Raw genomic sequence first — 22,725 nt, forward strand, 5'->3', positions numbered from 1 at the left:
CTACACTTATGAAAAAAAGCACTTTTATTCATTTCTAAAATCATCTTTAGCTATTTTTCACACAGGATCTGAAATCTCAAAGAAATAAACAACAACAACGAAAAAAAAACAAAAAAGGTTTTCTTCTGATATTGGCATTTCTACAGTGAATAAGCTGGTGGCAGCATCAGAAGCCCAGCGGGGGGCTGGGATCCTGAGCTTCAGTCCTCAGAGCAGTTGCCCGGGCAGACTGTGGAGTCCAGCAGGCTTTCTACACCCTCTGGTGTCTTGTCTATCAAGCAGCAGCAGGTAGAAGCGCCAAAAAACAACCTCACGCTCTCTGACAAAACCCAGAGAGAGCTCCCTCCCATCAGTACAACACCATATACACACACACGTGGATGACACAAGACACCCAGATCACATGGTGCAAAAAAACAAAACAACAAAGATACCCACTTCCTAAATTAAAGGTAAATACAGACAACAGATGTGTGCCTGAAGTCTCACACGACCCAACTGAGTGATTAAGTCTGGAGCAAAATAATAATTTACAACCAAACAAGGAGATTCTTAACATACTCTACTTGGTTTTGTTTCATTGTACTTTGTGTTGAAGGACCAATAGCCTACGTGTCACTACGTCTAGTGGAAGTGATGCAACAGAGGCAGAGCTCCTATAAAGCACAAAGAGCAGCAGTAAGGACGACCCATAACAACACATTACTCTGGCATTATAGGAGCATCGGAGGAGCAGAAATGACCTTTACAAATTCTTAATTGTTGCTTTTTTCAATTCAGCAAATCTTATAAATGATGCTTCAACTTCAAAGTCACTGAGAGAGTGAGGTTTGCCTTACCAGAGGAGGCGAAACTGAAGGAGGGTGGGTAAGTAGTTCTTGGTTGTATGCACTGTTGGGTTTTGGGTGAGCAACATAAGATGAAAATGGTTTCATTAACAAAGCAGTGCTCAAAAGGTGTGAGCACACGGACTTACAAGACGGCCACAGATGAATCAGAATCAACACTATGTCCAAAACAGGAAGATTAACACGCAGTGTCAGGAAGGAGAGTGAAAGAGTCTGTTGTAAAAGGAGACTGAAGACTTAAATAGACAGGATGGATGCCTTACAGACCAGCTTCACAGTCCCATCATCTCTGCATCCATCTCTGAAGCTTTTACTTTCAGTTGATTTGTCTATACAGTATTTGATTCTTTTTCTGTATGAATAGCTTTTGTACTTCCCTTTAAACTTTACAGTACAATACACTATAGTGCACAATAGGGTTTCTGAGCCAGTCCTGGGGCTCAGAGTGGAGGGTGAGAGCACACCAGCCTCACAACGCTGCTTGATTTCAAGTCACTATCGGGCCCGACATTCAGAGTCCAGTAGCCCGGTTGCTCTGCTGCGGCAGCCAGACGATCTAAATAACCAAGAGTGGTTCTCTAAGCCTCAGTCCTGCCCCGGGTCCTTCGCGGGGCCGCCGTCCAGGTAGATTTTGAGGGCCTTCTCTTTGCGTGGCGAGTAGCTGACACGGTGTCCGGTCTTGAGCAGACGGCTGCTCTCCTTCTTCATGAGCTCATTGCGCTCATCCTCTGATAGCTCCAGAGGTTCCTCTGTGCTGTCCCTACACAGACAAACATCCCAATAATGTTAATCTGAAGTCACAAATATTTAAAACTTAACATGCTGAAAGAATGAAGATGCAGTTCAGTGAGGTGGAATTTACTCTTTGGAATTTATCTCCATCTTATAAGCATTTTGTGAAACGGAATGAATAAAAAAACCTACATGTACATTGAATTTAAATTCTTAAATCTCTTATTAGCTTAGCAGCTGCTCTCTCTATAGATGTCTCTACTACATAATGTCACAAGTCTCTATGATCACAAGCTGTTAGCACTAGCATTAGCAGCCAAGACCACAAACAATCCCTCTGTACCAAAGCAGTCGTGTGTGTGTCGCTTTATAAGTCACATTTTTCTCATTTCAGTACTCTTATTTGTTGTATCATTATGTGGCAATAAAACTGAATACAAGCACCATTGTTTGTAGCAGAACATGTTGATCTTTTTGAGACTTTTATTCAAGAGTATTGTTGGTATTTCCTGGAGGAGGCATAAATGTTATCCCACACTGGCTAAAAATAAGACTTAGTCATTGATTCAAAAATAAATTCTAGTTTGAAATCACAATTTTTTATATACATTTATTCAGGATTAAAATCTAAACCAAGTTATTTTTTCATCCAATTTTACTCCATATAGCAAGTACATTATTTTTTCTAATAAATACTTTGAATACACTGCCTGCCTATTTAATAGTACTAAATGCATACTTGATATGTAGACATAATATAGCCAAGTCTAGAGGGAACATTGTCCTTTGTGTCTGGCAAAATAAAATGGTTTAGCAAAATACTAAAATACGGAGAACACAGAAACACTTAACTTGTAACTTGATGTGAACTCGTTCTTACCTGTAGAAGACCACAGCTCCATCATCACAGATGTAAAGAGGCCACACGTTTAGGGTCGACACCTTGGGGTTCCAGTCCAAATCCTGGTGGATCTCCAACACAGAAATATCACAAGGAAACGTTCCTCTGCCCTGCACAGAACAGACGGGAGGCGCATCAGTAAATTAACATAATATGAAATATGGGGTCCTGTTTGAGGCAATGTAATCCACACACCTTTGCAAATTCCAGGTTTTCAAGAGGAATATCACTGATTTCACAAAGCTGCAAACAGAATAAAAGATTTTAGTCACAGACCAGCATCATGTCCTTCAGTTAATGAACAAAGTGTAGTGATTTTAAATTGACTGTTGATGATTATGTCAGTGCCAAAGCACTGCGTGAACTCAAGCTATGAGCAAAGACACATCGGGTGACAGACATACTTTCTCCTTGAGTTCTTCTACACTGCTGCTTTCCAGAATCACTTCCTGGAAAGGCCCCAGCTTCATTGTAGCCGGACTCCATCTCCGAGTCAGAACGGCCAGCTGTGACATTGACTTCATCTTTTCTGGTTCTGAGAAACAGACAGAAGACCACTGATCAATTAACTGTACTGTACCTGGAACTTTGGGTAATCAGAGCCATTTTGCTGCACATTTTACTAATTTAAATTACATTTATCTGCCTGTATGTGCAATTTCATGGCACTGCATACTTTGAACATGATACAGCTTTGACAATTCAGAAATAAGATAATTTTACTACTGCAAACTCATTTTAACTTTTGCCACAGAATTTTAATTTTAGTACAAGTGGTTAAAGTAAAAACCAAATTATCACAATATATCTGTGGTGTATTGTCTACGATATACAGTCTCAAAATTCTGTATAATGAGAAAACATACAAATGGATATGCAAATACAACTTTGAATACACAACAATAGACACATTAACTGTTGGTTCTGCAGATGAATGTATGAATACAATATGTGTCACAAACAAATAATTGGCTGTCTCTATCCATTCTGAAGAGAGAGATAAGAAGAGGAGTTATGGGGCAAAAACACAAAAAAACAAGACAAAAACTACAGATTAGGTTCAGTTCATGTTTGTCATGTTGGATAACTGCTCACACAGGAAGCTTTCCAGTTGACCATACAAGGTCATACTACCAATGGCTCGTGTGCTGAGAAGTCCCGCCTACCCTGACAAGGTGACGGAGAATGGAGAATAAGACTTGAAGCAAAATCGTGACTTCTGTATCAGTAAGGGTATGCGCGATGTAAATTTCAGCATGTGCCCAAGTCCATGAGGGTCCATGTAGATCCCTGTGCAGACATGCATCCATTCCAAAATTTGTGACAATGCAAACTGTACATTCTGCAAGAGCGCCAACTGTGCATGTGATAGGAAAACAAATGCTGCTCGAAACGAATGCTTGTTTTAAAGAGCAACATAGTGAGAAGATTCTCTGTCATCCACACCTTTACAATTCATGATTAAAGAGTTGTAATTGAATCAGTCGCTGCCAGCCTTGGGAGGTGCTTTGATTTGTAGCTACATGCTTTCCATCAACAGTGCCCAGTAGGTAGTTGTAAATCCCCAGAAATTCTGTGCTATGTGTGCCCATTGTGTCTGGGACACTTCAGGAATAATTACTGACACCATACAGCCCAATCTGTAATTAGCTGCTAAATACTGTAAGTGTAAAGTGCACAGTCAGCATTTCAGAAACATCCACAGGAGCTCTGTGTTTTTCTGTATTTAATATAGCGTAGCTGTGTGTAGCAGACCAACCTATACATGTATACTGAAGCAGTAATGAAGAAGCCTGTGTTGTTCTGTACACAGAGATGCAGAAACCATGAATTTGCATTTAAAGTAGCAAAACAAACATACATAAAAATTTTCTGACTTGTTTCAAAGAAAGAACATTTCTTACCATTAAGGACTTCCAGGAAGACCTCCCAGTTGGAAGAAATGCTGATGTCTTCCTCATAGACGTGGTAATCCAGAAACACTGTGCCCGGATTCTTCCATGTCTTTTTCCTGAGACGAACTCTAAACACACAAATAACCATTAAAAGATTTGCACAAGTGATGTGACGTTATTAGTCTATCAAAGTTTCATCAGTGACTAATCTCGTACCTGTCGATGCTGAGGTCAAGCTTGCACTGCTCTTTCAGCTGAGGAAGCAGCTCCTCTTTGGACTGTCTGACAGTCATGCCCTTGGCAAACACTGTGTCCACGAGGAACTTGCAGGGCTGAAAGAACAACCATATATATGTGGATTAGTGTATTTTAGGTAATAACGCTGAGCAACATTGAGAGGTTTTAACAACAACTTTGTATGACCATAATGACAGAAAATTCTTTTAGTTCTTACCTCTGGTTCATTCACCAGTAGTTGATACACTTTAACTCTGTATTCACCCTTTTTCAAGGCTCTTCCTAGTCGGATGGTTATCTATGGAAGATACAAAAATGTACAAGTTACATCTTAGTTCAAGTATTAGGTCATTCCCACACAAACTGCTAAAATGGAATGAATAACTTCTCAACAATTATCCTGACCTTGTTGTCGTCAGAGAATGATGAGAGTGTTTCATTGAGTCGTACACTCTCAAACTCCTGGTTGTTGGCGTACACCCGAAACACCTTGAACTGGGTCGAGGTGACTCCTACGTAGGGCTCCAGGTTCTGCTTGAATGCTGCTAATGTTATTCTCTTGTCCACATGAACCACTAAACCTGAAGCAGATTAAAAGAAACAACAATGTAATATTTCGTAAGAATTATTCCATTCAAGGAAGAAAAACAGCTGAAGAACATGGTGGTTAAGGTCCCTCTTTATCATTGTAGTCAACAACAATCAGTTGTAATTGAAAAAGGGGAGTAAATCAAGAAAACAACATCATTACTCCGCCAAGGAATGCGGTGGAATCATGTGACGATCGCTGTTGGTTTGCCTGTTAGCAACATTACTCAAAAACAGACTAACTGATTTGGATGAAATTTTCAGGGAAGGTCAGAAATGATACAAGGACCAACTGATTAGATTTTGGCAGTGATGTGGCTTATAGTCTGGATCCACAGATTTGTTAAAGAATTCTGTATCATTGTGAGACTGCAACACGGTGTCACTGTATCTATGACAACAAGTGAACACTACGTCAGCTACCTGCTGACCAATACATGATTGCGATCTTGCTACAAATCCACCGCTGCGGACCACAAATTGTTTAAAGATTTCATGTATTGGAAATCATACAACGACTGAGCAGCCTTGGCAGAGTACTGCGCTCTCTGAGTGCTTTTCTTGTTGTACTTTCTTCTGGTAAATTTAATTGGACAATTTGAACAAAATAATGCTATTTAAGGATATAAATATTTAAAAATGCATCATGAATGAAAGACTCATACATTTTTGTGTATCCCATGTTGCATCATCCTGAGAACAAGGCTCTGCTCTGAAGTACAGGTACTGAGCCTCGGCCTTGCTCTTTCCATTGTCGTCATACTCGCTGTCTGTTCCGGAGTCTTCTTCAGCAGTGTCCCAGGTCTCTTTTTTGCCCTCGTGAGCTTTGGAGCGTCGGCTACTTGTAATGCTGTGCGAGTCCAGGCCGTTGGCCAGCTGGATGGGACCACTGTCTGCATTACACAGTGTGTCACTACTGTGGCTGGAGCTCAGTATGTCGCTGTCCACTGAGCTGGTGCTGCGGTCATTGTTCACCTCAGAGTCCGATCGCTCCTCACAGGCAAAGTGGTTCTCGGGGTCAGACGAGGCACCGCCAGCACCCCCCACTGTGGCTCTGAGCCGGTTCTCCAACTCTCTGTTGTCTGCAGCTACACAGAGCGAAGAGTTTGAGTCAACCTCTTGGGTTGGAGATTCGATATGTTCGAAGTCGCTGGCGTCAGAGCTTTTCTGGCTGTCACTGGTGCTGGAGCCCTGCTGCTGCTGCAGAGACAGATTCTTTAACTTTTCTGTGCTCTCCTCGAGGATAGCCTCTACAGATTTCCTGTTACCCTTTGAACCCTCAAAGGGTGCATCAGAGTCACCTCCTACTTTTTGGCAAAGAGTTCTGTTGGCCAGAGTACCAGGAGACTGTTCAGGCAGTAAGACCAACAGTCGGATTGTGTTCCCATGACGATCCAACAGTTTCCACAACAGTGAGTCAGTGAAAGTAACCTGATGATCCGTCAGCTCAGAGCTTTCTACAAAAACCTGATGAAAAAGACACAAAATGAAAAAAGTTATTTGATGTAGCATCACATTTTAAGTGGACTTTGGCAGTCAAATTCTACACATAACAGTAACAATGCAATGAAAACACACACAAACATTCACAACTGAAAGAAAATAAAGACACCTTGTTACTCCTGAAGAAGCCCTCAGCTTTCAGTGTCTTGTTTGGAACACAGAGGAGCCGGAGGTCATTATAGCAGCGCTCCAGGACCACGCGCATGGTTTCTGCAGATAGCCCTGTAGCCTGAAAGACATGTATAAATAACGTATAGAAATCTGATCTCACATGATCTCACGGGCAACATAAACTTACTTCAACCAATTTCTGAGGCAATGATGAAAACAAAACACAGTGAAGAAGCTGATAAGAGCAACAAACCTGTGCAATAAGCTGTTTGAATTCAGTGATCGTCTGGTTCAAATATGCCCGAACACTGATGGGAGAGGCGATGGTCTCACTCTTCAGATCCACAACATGGACCTTCACCATCACCTCTGTAGATAATAATAAACACACCCACACAAAGGCATAAAGCAACTACTTGTGTGTTCTGACCATCTACACATATGCATCCATCACTGGTGTACAGTCTATTTGTATCTGCATTATTGCTATCTATACAGTTGCATCTACTTAGTTGTGCATTCTGCTAAATGGGCTTCAATCCATCAGTAGTTGAGCATAATCAATAGCACACACAACACAATGCAAAACAAAATGATTCTCTCCATAACTTTCAGACATGACACACTTGTCCTTCCTAAATGTCTGACTGAAGAGAAACTGACAGAGACTACTGACCTCCAGGTTTGTACGGCTGGAACACTTGCTCTGGCCTGCGTGTCTCTAGAAGCAAGTCGAACATGTATGAGGACTTGACTCCACCCAGCAGGAGGCCCATCGGTGTGTCCTCCTCGCCTTCGTAGGAACGCTCCAGGTACTCGTGGAACTCGTCATACTTTACCAGGCGACAGCAGTCCAGAGAGACGACTCCTTCCAGCTCCATCAGCTGAGGGGCAGAACACACAAATGGTCATAAATAAAAAATTGGACTTATCACCCATATTTTATACTGTGAGACCACTTGCCAAAGCAAGTTTATCTTTTGTCAAAGTCACGTAACTGTTGTGTGATACAACGGAAAAGAAGACCTCAATGCAGCCACAACTGTCCTTCAAGAACACTCCACCAATACATAATCAGTATTTAACTATGACTATTAATAATGTATTTAGACTAGATTGCTGAAAAACCGCAAAGAAAAGACAACAACCCAACAAACCTTGTAGGCCATTTCTGTTGCTTCTCTAAGAGTCTTGTCTTTGTGCACTTCCAACTTGCTCTCCATCATCATCTTCACAGGATGCATGCAGAAAAGCTTTATCTGGAGGAAAACAGCATACGATTAACAAAAGTTTGACTTCTTTTTAAAAAGTGAGGTATTCAATTAACTGATCCTTGTTTACAAGAGAACAGTGAAATGTAACCAAGCAAAGGTAAGTACCTTGCAAGTGTTGCGTTCGATCTCTCTTTGTCGCTTTTCTTGCTCTTCAGACTCTTTCTCCTTCTGAACCAAACTTTTTATGTGCTCTGGGAAGTCTTCTGCAGCTAAATACTCTGCAGACAGAACAGAGAGTGCACATTAATCTACTGGTGTGGGGTAAACTACAGAACAAGACCTCAGCCTATTGCATCACAGAGTATGAGGACTGGAAGAATGATAACCACAACATAATGGCACTGAATGGAATCTGATGAAGCACTTAAACCAAGATCAGTTTCTTTTCAGACTCATGCAATGAAATGCCTCTGAGGAGCTACATTAACTCCTGCCACAATGGCACCAGACTAAGCAAGCTCAGTTCAGCTGGACCACAGACAGGGCCTGCTGTAGACTTTGTCAGTAAATTATGTGTCAATAAATTGCACTAGATTTTCTTTTCATGGCCAGAAAACTCACTTTTTATTTAAATCAAACAACATAACTAGCATTTATTCACATGCACAGCATGTTTTCTTAAAAAAAAAACTCAAGACAAAAATGGGCAAATTTAAAATATTCATGAATTCCAATGCATTAGCACCAATTATGTAGACAAATCAACATATGACACTGGATTGCTTAAAACATATGACTTTGCAGAGAATTAATTCTTTTACACTGAAAAGTGGGAAAACCACCAGTGCAGCTCTTAAACAAAAAGGAAAAATGTCACTGTTGATTTCAAGACAAAACTAAACTGACAACACACCAGAAAAGTGATCGCCCAGTTTGCATTGGAATCCAAGTAATTTTGGTATTGTCCAAGGAAGATTTAATCAAATTATTCCTTACTTGCATTCCTTGAGGGATCTTTCAGTCTATATATGAGCATATATGCATTTGTCGAGCTGTTGAGAGAAAAAAAAAGTCTTAATAATGACTGCAGAATATATATATAGAGAACATTTGGTCGCCTTAAGCACTGTCTATTGCTTCAACAGAAAGAGTAAATTACAGAGAAAAATCTACAAGAATCGTCTTGTTCTCCTCTTTGAACAGAAATGTAAATAAGTTGCATTTCATTACAAAGCCAATGTACTGTAAGCATGTGATGTGTGTAAACCCACTGTGGGCCAGAGAGGGATATGAAACACAACTGACCTCGCAAAGGCACTGGAGTAATAGCCTCTGTTCCCTGAGGACCCCCCATATGTCTTCCTGATATCATCCTGGGTGATCTGTCCAACACAGATGAACAAGAATGATTTAGTATGTACTACCATGACAATGACAAGCAGCATGTTAAAATGACAGCAGCAAGGGGCGCATTTGTGACCTAGTTTATAGAAAGAGTATATAAAATGTAGCAGTGACACAGTCTGGAGCAACACTCTGCCTAACATTCTCTATCTTTTGACAGGCCACTAAAGGACTTAAACTGACCTTGCTAACATGCTGATCGTTGAAACTGCACCACTGGCCATCACTGAAAGATTTGATACAGGCATAGTAGTGGCCACCAGCAGCGCTCCCAGAATGGACCATAACAGAGAACAGCTCAAAGGTCAGCAAACTCTGAGAATGAATAGGGGAACATTGTTAGGTAAAACCAACAATCAAGTTGTGGACTTCCTTGTTGATATACGATAGATATATTTTCCCATCTATGCACACTTAAGGAGGTCCTTCAGTTTAAAGCAATAAAACCACAGTAACTTGCTAAGTGCTAGCTAAGTCATCCTTTACAAAGTGCAGTACACAATGTAAATGAAAGACAGACATCTCATGTAACAAGAACAGGAAAGTACAACATAATTTTTCAGCTTTGCCTTCCATTTGAAAGTGTCTCAATAACATTTACAGGAGTCTCTCTTATCACTTCAGTATTGGCACAGCAAGTACTGATGGGAAACAATATAAACGTGGGGAAAAAAGAACCTGGAGAGCCACAGTGTACTCTAGAGCAGCTTCACAGCTCTCTGAAACACTACTAAAGAATTTTAGAAAGTTAATTTGGAGTTTTGATAGCAGAGATGCTGTATAACAATCAAAATCTGTTCAGTTTTGTTGTGATCCGATGACTATAAAAGCACAAGATTCCTATCATTTTTAAACTCAACCATTCAATGACACCTAACTTTGACTATGAAGGCATCTCCATTAGGTGTGCTTCCCCTCTTTATGATTTCCCTTCATGTGTCCCCCTTCTGCAGCTTAAATATGTTAATGCATTTTCATAGACAGGATATTAACAACAATATCGATTTAGTGAGCGGTCAAGAAGACTACCTTTGGCTTCAGCACCCTCTCCGTGCTGCTCGTGCTGTCCAAACAGATGCCCTCATCCACACAATCATCGGTGGAAAAATCGTTGCTCATCTGGTCGCTGTGGCAACTGCCTTCATTCTCTGCTCCACTGTCAGTGCAGCTCTCTGTCTGAGGCGACTTCTAGAGAAGAGGCCAATTCAAAACCAATAACAGAGAAAGGTTTAAAAAAAAGCAGGCAAGGCACAGTGGTCAACCATAGTTTAAGTACAGCCCAACTACAAAAAGCACAACACAGAATGCTCCATTAGGCAAGACAGAATTACTGGAGCTGGTTAAAATCTCTGTTCATGAGTCTGCCATACGAGATCGGGTGGTTATATGGAGCAAGTTGTCCATGACAGAACATGAAGGAGGCTGCTGCACTTAAAACAAACATCACTGCAACGCTCCTGGGAAAAATGTCTTGTGATTAAACTACGGTTAAGTGTTAGCATAAATATACCATTGTATAAGAACATGACAACATCCTCCTGTATCATCAGCACTTTTTTGCTGAACACAAAATCAAATCCGAGGTCTATCATGGCCTATCTTGATACTGTCAAGATGGCTGTCATACAGAAGCTCAGTAAGTTGTTTGATGTAGCAGTACAATGACCGTCAACGCTAAACTCCAAAAAGCATGAAAATTTGCCTCGTTGAGTGGCCAGGTAAGAGTCTAGACCTGAACACAGCAGAGATACTGTGGGATGATATCAGACATCCTCAGAAAAGGGCTGAATTGAAGCAGTTCTGTAAAGCCACCAGCACCATCAATGTTTAATGGGCATAATTTCACAATTCAAATTTTTTGTGCGTTATTATCTTAAGCACATTGTGTTTGTATTTGTTACTTAGATTGCCACTAGATAACATGTAACAAAAAATTAATTCAGAAAAGCAGATGGTTCCAAAAGAATCATTTGGAATTACCTGATTTACTGTTTTTATTTTTCATTCACAAATTTTTTCATGCCACAGTACACACATTGTAAGATGCCAAAATACACAAGTAGCTGGTGGGAAAAAAACAGTGTCACAAACACTAGCTTCACAGGTTTTCTTGGTACACTTGCTGTTATCTGAGCATCCTGATCAAAATGACCGAAAAAAATATCCTAAAAGGAAAGCGTTTGACGTGATCTTTTTCCAACAATAATTTATAGTTACATCAATTCATCATATTTTAAGGGTTATTACTAGATAAAAGTAAATCATATTTAGGTTCCCCCACAAAATGTCTGCTGCTATTAAAACCTACAAATCTAATAAAGAGTGATGGAAGCAGATACTGTGACTGCTGCTCTCACCTCATCTTCCACATCAATGAATGGACTCATGTCAAGCTCTTCAGGGAAGGTCATGCGGTCATTAAGTTTGATGCGATGCATAGTGGTGTAGTCAAAATCAAACCTTTTCAGCTGTAAGGTCAGCAGGTAGGGAAAGTGCAGAAACCTCAGACCCTGTGGAGAAGAAATTATCAGATAATCAGCCAGGTCAAGATAAGAACAGTGCATTCTTTGAACATGACTTCTACGTCACATTTTACATGTGCTCACCTTCCGGGCATCACATTTCTTTTTGCAGCGTTCACAGAAGTACTGATTGGGTCCATCCAGAGTTTCTGGCTGGATGAATGCCTGCAAAGCCTCCTCCTGTGGTAGCAAAATTAGTTTTAGTTTAATTTGAAAAAAGCTTAAATACTAAATAAACATAAACTGTATCAAAATGAGGTGAATGCACTGAATTTAAAACAGCTTTAAGTGGCTGTGAATGTGTGTTAAGTGATGCTGGAGTCTTTGATGCCCATGTGTTAAATGTTTAAATGAATAAAATGCGGAGAGAAACACACCACACTGCCATAGGCCTGACTGGCTCCGAAGGGTCTGATTACAAGAGGGATGTCCAGGTAAGTGTCAATCCTCCAGCTCTCATAGCCACACTCCAGACAACGGACATAATCCTTCAGCTTCCCCTGGTACAACTGGTTGATCAGGTCGGCCTGAGGATATGGAGGCATGACAGTCAGGTCTTCTTAGCTGTGTTTCCCATGCAACAAACTAGTCTTTTGTTGGGCTGCATAATTTTCCTCACCAAACTACATTTGCTTACTGAAGACAGCAACAAAATGCAACAACTATTGTGGCATCACCTATCATCAAAAATTGCTAAATGAATTAAACATAGATAGAACAGATTTAAAACATCTTTGTGGTGGAAAGACCAAACATTTCCATCATCATCACATCTCGCTTCTCTCTATGACAGTAGGAATTGTGCCTCTACATCGAGTGTGGCCTCTCAATGCACACAGTAAGCAAAGCAATATGCTACAATATCATATTAGTCTTATAGGAGAGCCTCACTGATTTTACACACAAGGTCTGCTTAGCACATGTAGTGCTACTCAGATTGTGAAAACAGTTATGCTGCATAATATCCCATGCAGCTCAACCAAACAACTGTTTACACAGGCTCTGAACAGTAAACACTATACCAAAAGGCAAAAAATCCATTAATAACTAAATTAGTTACTGCACTTGGAAGAACGCTCCATGTGACATCTGCAAATAGTGAGTTTATGTTTTTAACTGGAAATTAGTTGCTAGTTTACTTGAGGCTACATATAAATAACCCTTTGTAGTATTATGGTAATTAAGTTATTTTTCATGAGGCTCACATGCATTAATTCTGCCCTAACAAAGCTCGTGTACAGATCATGTCTGTATATACCCACACTAGACTAAGTGTTTGCAGTTTATAACTCACTCCTGAGATAAGAAACAGCTAACCCTGGGGCTTAGTGGCCTTTGACAATTTTTCCACAGTAGGACTTTTGTTTCCATTCCGGGGGGAGCCCTTAGCCTGGCTGCTGAATTTTTGCTGTTAGAAGTTGAAGAAAACTTCTTGTTTTTTCCTACCTGCTCTGTCTGCTTCCATTTCTGCTCCAGGGCATCAAACATGACCCTACACAGCTCCTGGACATCATGCTGCTGCCAAGCTAAAAACAAACGAACAAAAAGTATAATTAAGTGCACAGATGCTGAGGCACATGGTTTCTTCTTTCACTAACACGCAGACAAGCCATGTGAGTCTAGTCACAGGAGCATACAAATACTTACCCTCGCTACTGTCCCAGCCAAAGCTTCGCGTCACATCAGTGGTCTCAATTGCTCGTTTCTTACTAGTTTGCAGGAGAACAAACAGCCTTTGCAGCTGGTAGGGGATACTGGTAACTGGATCCTCTTCTGACTCCTCAAACTCCCAACTGAAGACAGAGAGATGTTTAAAAGAATTTCCAAATTTATAATACATGAGTAAGACTTTGCAAAGACATCTATAACCATAGTTCCTTACTTGTAGAGGGCATTCCTGAATTCTGGGGTCATGAACAGTGTTTGCAGAAGACTGTTCAAATAGCAGGTCATTGCTTGGTTAACCAAACCAACGTAGCCTACATTGAGAGCAAAAGACAAGAAGTCAAAGGTCAATTGGGGTTGTAAAAAAGAAGTGGTGCCACATCTTCGGATGGTGAACAAACCTTACCCGTCTCAGATTTGTTAAGGATGGATGAGTAGGAGTAAGATGGACTGCTGTAGTCACCACTGCAGCCTGCAGTGCCGTCTCTTGGTAGGGGCCCAATAAATCGCTCCTGGGAGCTGTCGTCCATTCCACTGCTATCTGCTGTTCCGGACTCATCCTGTGCACAAAAACATACCATGTAATAAATACATTTTTTAGCCTACAAACAGGAATCAATCTCACTATTGTGGACCCCACAAAAAAGATATTACATGTTTTTGATATTTTGAATTCATTTTGTTAATCTTGTTCTACTCACCGATGCAATCTGGGGCTGCTCTCCATCTTTGTCTGTAAGCTGGAGGAAATTCCTCTTACCGCCCGGCTCAAAGGCCGAATCTGAGAGGGACATCTCACTGCTGTGGTCCAGCGGTGCCTAGAGGGAAGCACAGTATAAACAAAAATCACATGAGAAGACAGTCTTTATATAGAGGTCAACAATTCCTGGAAAATGCAGAGCAAAACAAAAGCTGCAAATATTCATAACAAGCAGTTTACAAACTACAAATGGGACTAACTTACAAGAAGACTTAGACTCCTACTGAACTCATTCTCAGCGGATCCCCTGTATTGATGTGTACGAGTATAGCAGTTTGAAGCCAACATGTGAACAACACTATGTAGCTTTCTTTCTCCCGGGCAAGCTGAGGACGAGCAAGCTAAGTGCTGCAGTGGAAACATGCAGTAGCTTAATCCACTGACCTACTCAGTGAGATAACAACAGACACAGCACCTGGGCTTTGGCCTGGGTCAGCAGCAGGATTAGCCTGGGCTCATTTAAGAAAAGGGAATAATACGTACACAAAGACACAGGAGAACAAACTCAACACTGACTAAGCACATTAAGAATGCATTCATTCCTTAGTTTGCCTGAGCTGAATATAAGAGCGCTCTCACCAAGCTACACCACTTGCAGCAGAGAACAATGCCATGGCAAAATCCATTTTTGTACACTGATAATATGAAAAAAAAAGACTGCTGGCACCGTCAGCAGTCACTGCCATTATCAGATTTGCTGAGGTCATGATATGGTGGACGTGCCCTTCCCATGTAAAAGTTTCAGGGGTCACTGTATGTGTCATAAGTAGAGCATGAGTTAAAACGAAACTGTAAACACGGGCTGGAAGAAATAATTATGAACCACCAGAGTTCATCAGAAATACAAGCCTGAACTCAGCTACACCGAAATCCAACAATACCCTAACTCCTTTCCATATTAGAGCCCCTGTACCAAGATCAACACAACAATCATCATTCTTAACCCTTTGATGTGCAACATGGGTCAAAAGTGACCCAAACCCAATGGAAAATGGGTATCTCCTGACCCACACTGCACATCAAAGGGTTACCTGGTTGTCAACTGTAGCACATTCACAGAAGAAACAGTCTGGTACGGACTAAAACTGGTGTAGAATTTTGGTCTTTCACCTCTGTTACATCAAATTTTGTAGAGTTGCAGTAGAATTAGTTCAGTAACATCAGTGTCACTGACTCATTGTTAAAAGCATATTTTTTTCAATAAGGTGAATGCATTTCAATATTCTCCTCAGTGTCTCCAATCAATGGAACCTAAGGATTTAAATTTTTACTTTACAGATGTGAAGTCGTTACCGATAAAACTTTGGAATGTTTTGTCAACATTCTTGCATGATGTTCGGCAAAAAATATGACAAATTCTGCTGAACTGCTTCATGGATAATACCTTCTGCCACTAGACAAGTCCAAGATTTACGCTTTTTTTCTTGTCAGAAAAATATCTGCCTCTTCAGGTGCTAAATGTCCATTACAATAGTCACCAACATTATCTGTTTGCCATATGGTGCTAGGCTGGTAGCATACAATGTGTTTTAGGGATCCCCCATAAACACTGAGGAGTCCTGAGTCCTAAGTTGGTAAGTTCCTGGTCATTGCGCATTTTCTTAGTTCCTCTTAGCTCTGTCATTGTACACACACAGTACCACAGACACTCTGCAGTGCACTAGGATTTCCAAGACCCAAGAGTTTTCATTTCTCTGACTGAAAAACCTTGTTCCGGTACTGAACTAGTAATTATAACTTACAGCTTTTTCCTCAGAAAACAGCTGCCAATGCATTTGGAATTGAGGTTAATGAGTGGTAAAACTAAACCAAAATAAAAATGACCAGAAAACCAAAACAATGACCTGAAAAATGCTAAGCTCTGCAGAGCTGATATGAAAAGAGTCCAGTGATAACTCTCTGGGAGTTCATCAGTACATGCAACCACTTGCTTAAGTTGCTGTTGGTATACAAATATTGATCAGTGCAGCTTTAATAATCTCTGAACTGACATTTCAACATATTTGATCCTACACAAACCTAAGCTACATATTTGAGCTACTATATACATAAAGATTTTTCCCTGTCAAACTAGGTTAAGTCAATGATGTTTTTGTTTGAACTCTTGCATCAAGTAGTAGTCGAAAAGGACTCCTACTGATTGCAAGCCTCAAAATTTCAACACACAATCAAACTAAGAAACACCCTTGAGCATGCAGTGCCTATTTCGCCGGCTGCGTGTCACATTAGCACCATGCCGATTTAAAGACTTAAGCCTTTGATTTGTCCACGTAATCGCAATACTTCAGTCTATAGCTCAGCTGAGATCCACAACTACCTAAAGAGCAGATTTATGTAGAAAAACATTATCACCCAATCAAAAGTGACTGAAAAAAAAATCCTAACCATATCTGGTGTATTCCCCCAGGCAAGGTCAAAAGTGCCATTCACATATCCCGCTTTATGGGCAACGTCTTCATAAAGTTTGGAGAGGGTGGTGGAAGCAGGCAGGTTGAGGGTCAGCCTCTCATTGACCGTCTTTGCGCTGGTGATGTCCTGAATTATACACAGCACTCTGGGCTCCTCGGCTGCATTCTGGATCTGGAATTGAATGACAGTAAAAACATAAGGTCGATTTACTGACTGAATTTTGGTTTTTTTGTTTTTTTGTTTTTTTGTAAAAACTAAATATCAGAATGAAATTTATAAAGCAGTGCAACAAACATCATCATCAGAAACATGCCAGTACATTAAAGACAATCCACCACCTCGCCTCCTGCCTAATGTGATCTATTTGTTATGAGGTAAGTTTCATTTCTAAAAAGATGCTGCTGCACACTGAACCAAATATGATTTGGGCAACAGCTTAAGTATGGGAGAGTATCAAAAAAAAGTAAAAATGCTGTCACAATGTAACTGTTAATAATGTAAAGCAGTGTTTTGATAAATTACCTAAAAGTTTTCAATGCTAATGATAAAAACAAAGGCCATTTTTAACAAGAACACAAATGCGATGGCGACTTCCATGAGCACATCCAAAGCAATGGCAACCTACAAAAGCAGCTCACATTTTCTCTTCTGCTTTTGTGGTTGCCCAGGTTTAAATATGAACCTGCTTAACAGATCTCTTTTCACATAGGCTATGAAATAAATGGCTGACAGTTGTCTCCTGTACTAACACATTTACAATAAAACCTGCCTACAAATGCTTGGACAACCTCACTTGCTGCACAGTCCAGAAAAACATGGACAGGCTGTGTAAATTTCTCCTGAATTATCCACAATCTGTTTAAAAAAGAAAAGACAGGCCATGCATTTTCTGACTCATGCTTCATTTTACTGTAAAACACACAGTGTAAACTGCTTTTGAAGTGGAACAGGAGTGTCAAGGTCCAGCAAGTCACTGTGTCATCTCAACACTCCCTATAGTTTGTTTCTGATTGGTCTGATATGTACTGTACCTCATCAGGTGATATGCAGACTGAACGCCTATATCAAAAATGAAAGCAGCAAAGTCACTCATCAAGCATGCAAAGATAAGCCACGCCTGTTCTTTAACTTCACAAAATGGAGGTTAACTACAAAATGTTTAGCATTTCAATTTACTAAACTGTTGGAAGTTCAGGAAGGTCAACATAAAACATCACAATCTCACAGGACTTCAACAGATGTGCTATCAAAAACTATGAATGAGCATTTAACTGTATTATATTCTAAATACTAATCAGACTTAGGTACTTATAACTGGAAAAAAGTTTTACTAAAATTTTAACCTTGCTTCTTTTTTTAATTACATATTAGAAAATTATGAAACAGATTCCAGGCTTGCTTTGTGTGAAAAAAAGCCCTACACCTGACAAACTTAGATATGATTTATATAATATTCATAATAATTTTAAATTTCCTGTCTCTTACAATTAATAATGGTAGCTGATTTTAGTATGATGTTCATCAAGGGCACTGTTTCATGCATCTGTTCAACACCATGCTTAATACAGACCACATACTCCAACGTCACACACACCTGAGAAAGCCGCTTCATTTCATCAAAAATACTCTGTCTGCAACTCCAAAATACACCCTAATAATATGTGGAGATAGTTTGGAGGAAGAACAACATAAAACACACACAGAAAGGAAAATGATTTCTAAAATATGGCTGCATAATTGCCGTCAAACATGAAATTTAGGCTAAATGAAGCTGATTTGTAGGCCTTCGACCATCAGTGCTTAGTTTGCAAAAAAAAAACCTCTTTAGTGGTAAAAGTGTGATATTTATAGGAACATATTCGTCATTTCAGTTTTTGCAGCCTCTTTGTGAGGTTTGTGATCTTGGCAAAATGTCACTGACGGGTCCTATATAGAAGCTGCAGCTGACAACACACAAATGTATTATGAGATTAAAGGTTATTTTTACCATGGATATAATCACAAGGTGCTGACATGAAGCCACAGGTACCGCAAAACACAGGCAGTAGTTCTTTACAGATCCTAAACGAATCTTAATAGCACAAAATAATTATAGACCATAGTGTTGTGAAATGTCTGTCACCAGGAACATATGCAAATACTGAGAGATGTAGTGTAACTACATCTGCACACACTATACACAATAACAGAACAGAGATGCACTGAAATAAATAAGGACAAATATTCTGCTTCAAATGCAATGTAAAGTAGATAACACATTGACAACTAGACTGATATTTTTATGGGGAACCATTTATTCATTTGGATGGACTACTGTGTCCAAAAAACCGTTTTATGGACAGGTGGAGACAGTGGATGGTAAATCATTAGGGGCTTTAGTCATTGAGAGCAGTGGAAAAACAGATGAGGTGATGAATATTTGAGGTAACTAGAAATACGTATTGCTAAGACTGTTTTGGCTTGTTGTGACTTGTGAAAACAAAACAAGCCAATATGAGGCATCTTTGAAAATATGTCTTCCTTATCTGTTTTTTCATAAATATTGCCCATAGAGGATTGTGAACTAGAAGCACGTTTTTGCATGTCCTGTTCTCAAAAGGCTGTCAACAAATGGCCCTACGAAAACAATGAAAACGAGAAAAATCTATTATCTGACTGCCAAAATTAATCATTAACAATTACCAGCTTTTGTGCATCACAAAAGGCAATTTGGTAAGTCAAGATATTGCCTAAAAGCCAAGATAACTGTTATGCATCTCTTGTCATGACAAAGCCTGAAGATTTGCCAACATTTCTTCAAAACAATTCAAACACATACAGTTTTTTGACTAAAACAACTACAGTTGGAAGGCTGCTAATCTCAAAGCTCACTGAGATTGATTCAGAAAAGACAAACATTGGAAAATTGCATGAACATGCAATAAATAATCAAGAATTGCTACCTCAGCAGAATGCCATGTGAAATGATAATCACTAACATAAAGGCACTATCTTTACTTGCGATACACAGGACTGGACGTTGCATCTGTCTGTACCATAGTGCATGGGAAAAACTTATTTTTTACAAATCAGACAGCTATGTAACCTACCCAAATCACACAGTGACCACATGTAAATGGGTCTAACAATGTACACATATACACTATGGCAGCCTTTGGGACAAGAGGATTTGTATTCATCAGTTAGCACAATAGAAGCAACACAAAGTCATTCAGCTGACACACGTCTTGAATGCTATACAGTTGCATGTGTGAGTGTGGATATAAATAGGTTTCTCATCACAGAGGTGTTTCATTTAATTGGGCCCATGGCATAAACACAGAGCTCCGTGTGACATACAGTACACACAACATCCCATCATCACTTGATTCCATTCTCAAACCAAATGCAGTTTGTTATCTTCACTAAGAACATTTAATATATATCTACCTTAATATTAGGCTGTTTTAAGTAATATGCTCTAAACTAAACCAAATCTGCAAAAAAAGGCTTCTAAATTCATTTGAAACAAGAACACAAGGGACATTTCTATATATTTTTCTTGATGCGGTATTGCCTAATTTTGAGTGTTATGTAAAATTACTTTTTACATTGGGAGATTTTTAAACAATGAGGGCTATAACGTGAGCATATCTACCTTCTAAATACTGTAATATAGGGAAGCACATAAAAACTGTTATACTGGTAAGACATGATTTATGAAGTGATATGGTTCTAAGTAAATAGCATATTATTTCCTTCTCACGAGGACAAGACATTATCCTTGTCTGAAGGCTTGTGATGCATAATAATCCACTGATAAACTGTACATGTAACACGTGCAGTGCTTGAATGGAAATGTTGAAATTAAATAAACCCTATGCAGGGCAGCAGCTTCAAATCCAATTCAGTGCTTAGCGTAGGACTATGGATGATGGGAATACAGCTATTAAAACATTGATAATTAAACACTAGTACTTCAAATAACTTGGAGAAACTGCCATGTCAATAGTACCCTCTAAGACGTTTACCTTAACATCACCCTGTTAACCTGGACCAACATGTCAGCAGCCAATTTACCATCTGACCACCGTCACTGGAGATAACGAGGGACAAAACCGACTGATTTCCTGCTTGTGTGAAAACACAACACCACACATAGCATAGTACCTTCAAACATTATTGTTTCAGATAGCAAAATGCACTCTGACATTAGCTTACCGCCAAGCCAAACATATCATGATACGCAAGCAGATGCTAACTAAGTTAAGCATGTCAAAACGGACAGGGCGAACATTTTAATTATCACATTAACGCTGCGTTATCTGCATCTTTACCAGGAGCAAAGCTAGTCAGTTCCGCTAACATTAGCGTTAGCTTGCGAATTGGACTTGCTAACATTAACGTTTACAGAAAACTACAAGTTCCGCTCAACACAACCTGCAAATGATCGCAAGAATGAACCAAAGTATGTGTATGCGTAAAACTAGGGTACGCGTCGCTTCAACACAGTACGTCATATCAACTGATGTAGCTATTTGCATTTTATTTTGCAACTTCAGAAATATCTACATTAGCTGGAGTTGTTGCCAATGACCAGATTTAAAAAGCTAACGACATTAGCTAGCCAAATCCTACAAGCTAATGTTATGCAGGTTAGCTCAGAACTGTTGACAAACGTCTTTGTTTGACGGGATAACAGCTTGTCAACTGCAACATTCGGGAAGCTCGGAAGTTTTCGATGATGAGAAAGCCAAATTTGAAAGCTATCTAGATTAATAGTAATTCTGCTGAAGCTGTTGCTGCCTTCATAATTTCACTTCGCTGGAGATATAGCGAAACTAGCCGCTAACTGATGTTAGCAGTTACGTTAGTTAGCCATGTCATGATAGGCCGTTCAAGTCATGTTTAGCTAACTGTTAGCAGCTGAGAGTTAGCCTCTAAACGGTAGACCAAGATCGCAAACTCCCAAAGTACTGCAAAAGTTTCGCCAATATTAATGTGCACGGCCGTTGAAGGTGACAGCTAACGCCCAGGCGCTGCTTGGACGACCTGGACTTGGTCCGTAATAACCTCACCTCTTTGGGTACGAACTGGTTCTCCTCGCTAGGCACCATTTCCATTTGTGCGACAGTTTAGACAAGCATCTATCCGGACGAGGATGTCAGCGAAAAAACTTTGCAGCGCTACACACAAACATGGTTTGTGTTCGGTTTGTTGTTAGTTTGGATGCTTGGATAACTAAATTAAACTTGCCAAAACTTGTAGGCTTATCAAAGTAATCGCAACACTCTCGGCTGCACTACCCAAGCACAAAGTGTCCTGCTATAAATGGAGAAAAATGGCCGGTGTTTTACTCCGCGAGACTTCGCTCGGGGAGCTGTGGCGTCACATTCCATCCAGAGCAGCGTGCGTGATGTGTGCAGACAGGATGACGTCGGAGAGCGTGTGTGCGTTTTTAATTGTTTTTTTTTTTTTTTTTTTTAAAGGGCAGAGATGACAGCAGCACACAGGAACACGACGTTATCTGATCAGGATGGGGTCTGATAGAGGGGTGAGGATCAGCTGCGGCTCGCTGTGGCATCGCTTTCAGTTTCAACAACGCGATCCGATCATTTTTAATGGGTGAAGGTGGGTCAGAAACCAAGAGGAAAAATAAAGGAAGAGCACAACATTGTTCCGTGATTTAATAAATGAATAACCTGAATACATCTTTAAGATCAGAATGTGAGGGATGATGTGTGGTTCACTGGACGTTTGTGCCACTTGACCTATACATGCGCGGAACCTGCTGTAAGGATTAAAACAACGCGATATTACACTGCAGATACACTGATCTTATGTTCCCATTGCAACCAAATATACACTCTATGAATACAATTATGTTCAACTGAATTCAGATCAATTACATTAATTTCAGTTCAGTTCAGTTCAATGCAATTTAATTCAGTTCAATT

At 40.0% G+C, this 22,725-nt stretch overlaps 1 protein-coding gene across 3 annotated transcripts; it reads right to left on the reverse strand.

Moving 5' to 3' along the window:
* Nucleotides 1-6: 6 nt before the first annotated feature.
* usp47 (ubiquitin specific peptidase 47) lies at nucleotides 7-22,133 on the reverse strand. 3 transcript variants are annotated; one of them, XM_023273256.3, is made up of 29 exons: nucleotides 21,847-22,133; nucleotides 18,384-18,440; nucleotides 16,766-16,960; nucleotides 14,322-14,438; nucleotides 14,027-14,180; nucleotides 13,838-13,934; nucleotides 13,603-13,748; nucleotides 13,402-13,481; nucleotides 12,333-12,482; nucleotides 12,040-12,135; nucleotides 11,791-11,943; nucleotides 10,463-10,621; nucleotides 9,617-9,748; nucleotides 9,335-9,411; nucleotides 9,026-9,081; nucleotides 8,195-8,307; nucleotides 7,973-8,074; nucleotides 7,492-7,699; nucleotides 7,069-7,184; nucleotides 6,814-6,933; nucleotides 5,867-6,668; nucleotides 5,019-5,194; nucleotides 4,831-4,911; nucleotides 4,593-4,708; nucleotides 4,386-4,504; nucleotides 2,886-3,016; nucleotides 2,677-2,724; nucleotides 2,461-2,591; nucleotides 7-1,608 (listed from the first exon to the last, which is right to left on the reverse strand). In XM_023273256.3, exons 1-29 carry the CDS (start codon nucleotides 21,889-21,891, stop codon nucleotides 1,434-1,436), a joined length of 4,152 nt encoding a protein of 1,383 aa, XP_023129024.2. In that variant the 5' UTR covers nucleotides 21,892-22,133; the 3' UTR covers nucleotides 7-1,433. The 3 variants fall into 3 exon arrangements, with proteins under 3 accessions (XP_023129024.2, XP_023129025.2, XP_054869062.1); XM_023273257.3 differs by lacking the exon at nucleotides 18,384-18,440 and having other exon boundaries at nucleotides 21,847-22,132; XM_055013087.1 differs by lacking the exons at nucleotides 16,766-16,960; nucleotides 18,384-18,440; nucleotides 21,847-22,133 and adding an exon at nucleotides 14,585-14,624.
* Between the last annotated feature and the right edge of the window lie 592 nt (nucleotides 22,134-22,725).

Source organism: Amphiprion ocellaris, chromosome 1, assembly GCF_022539595.1.
Source record: "Amphiprion ocellaris isolate individual 3 ecotype Okinawa chromosome 1, ASM2253959v1, whole genome shotgun sequence".
Taxonomy (NCBI): Eukaryota; Metazoa; Chordata; class Actinopteri; family Pomacentridae; genus Amphiprion; species Amphiprion ocellaris.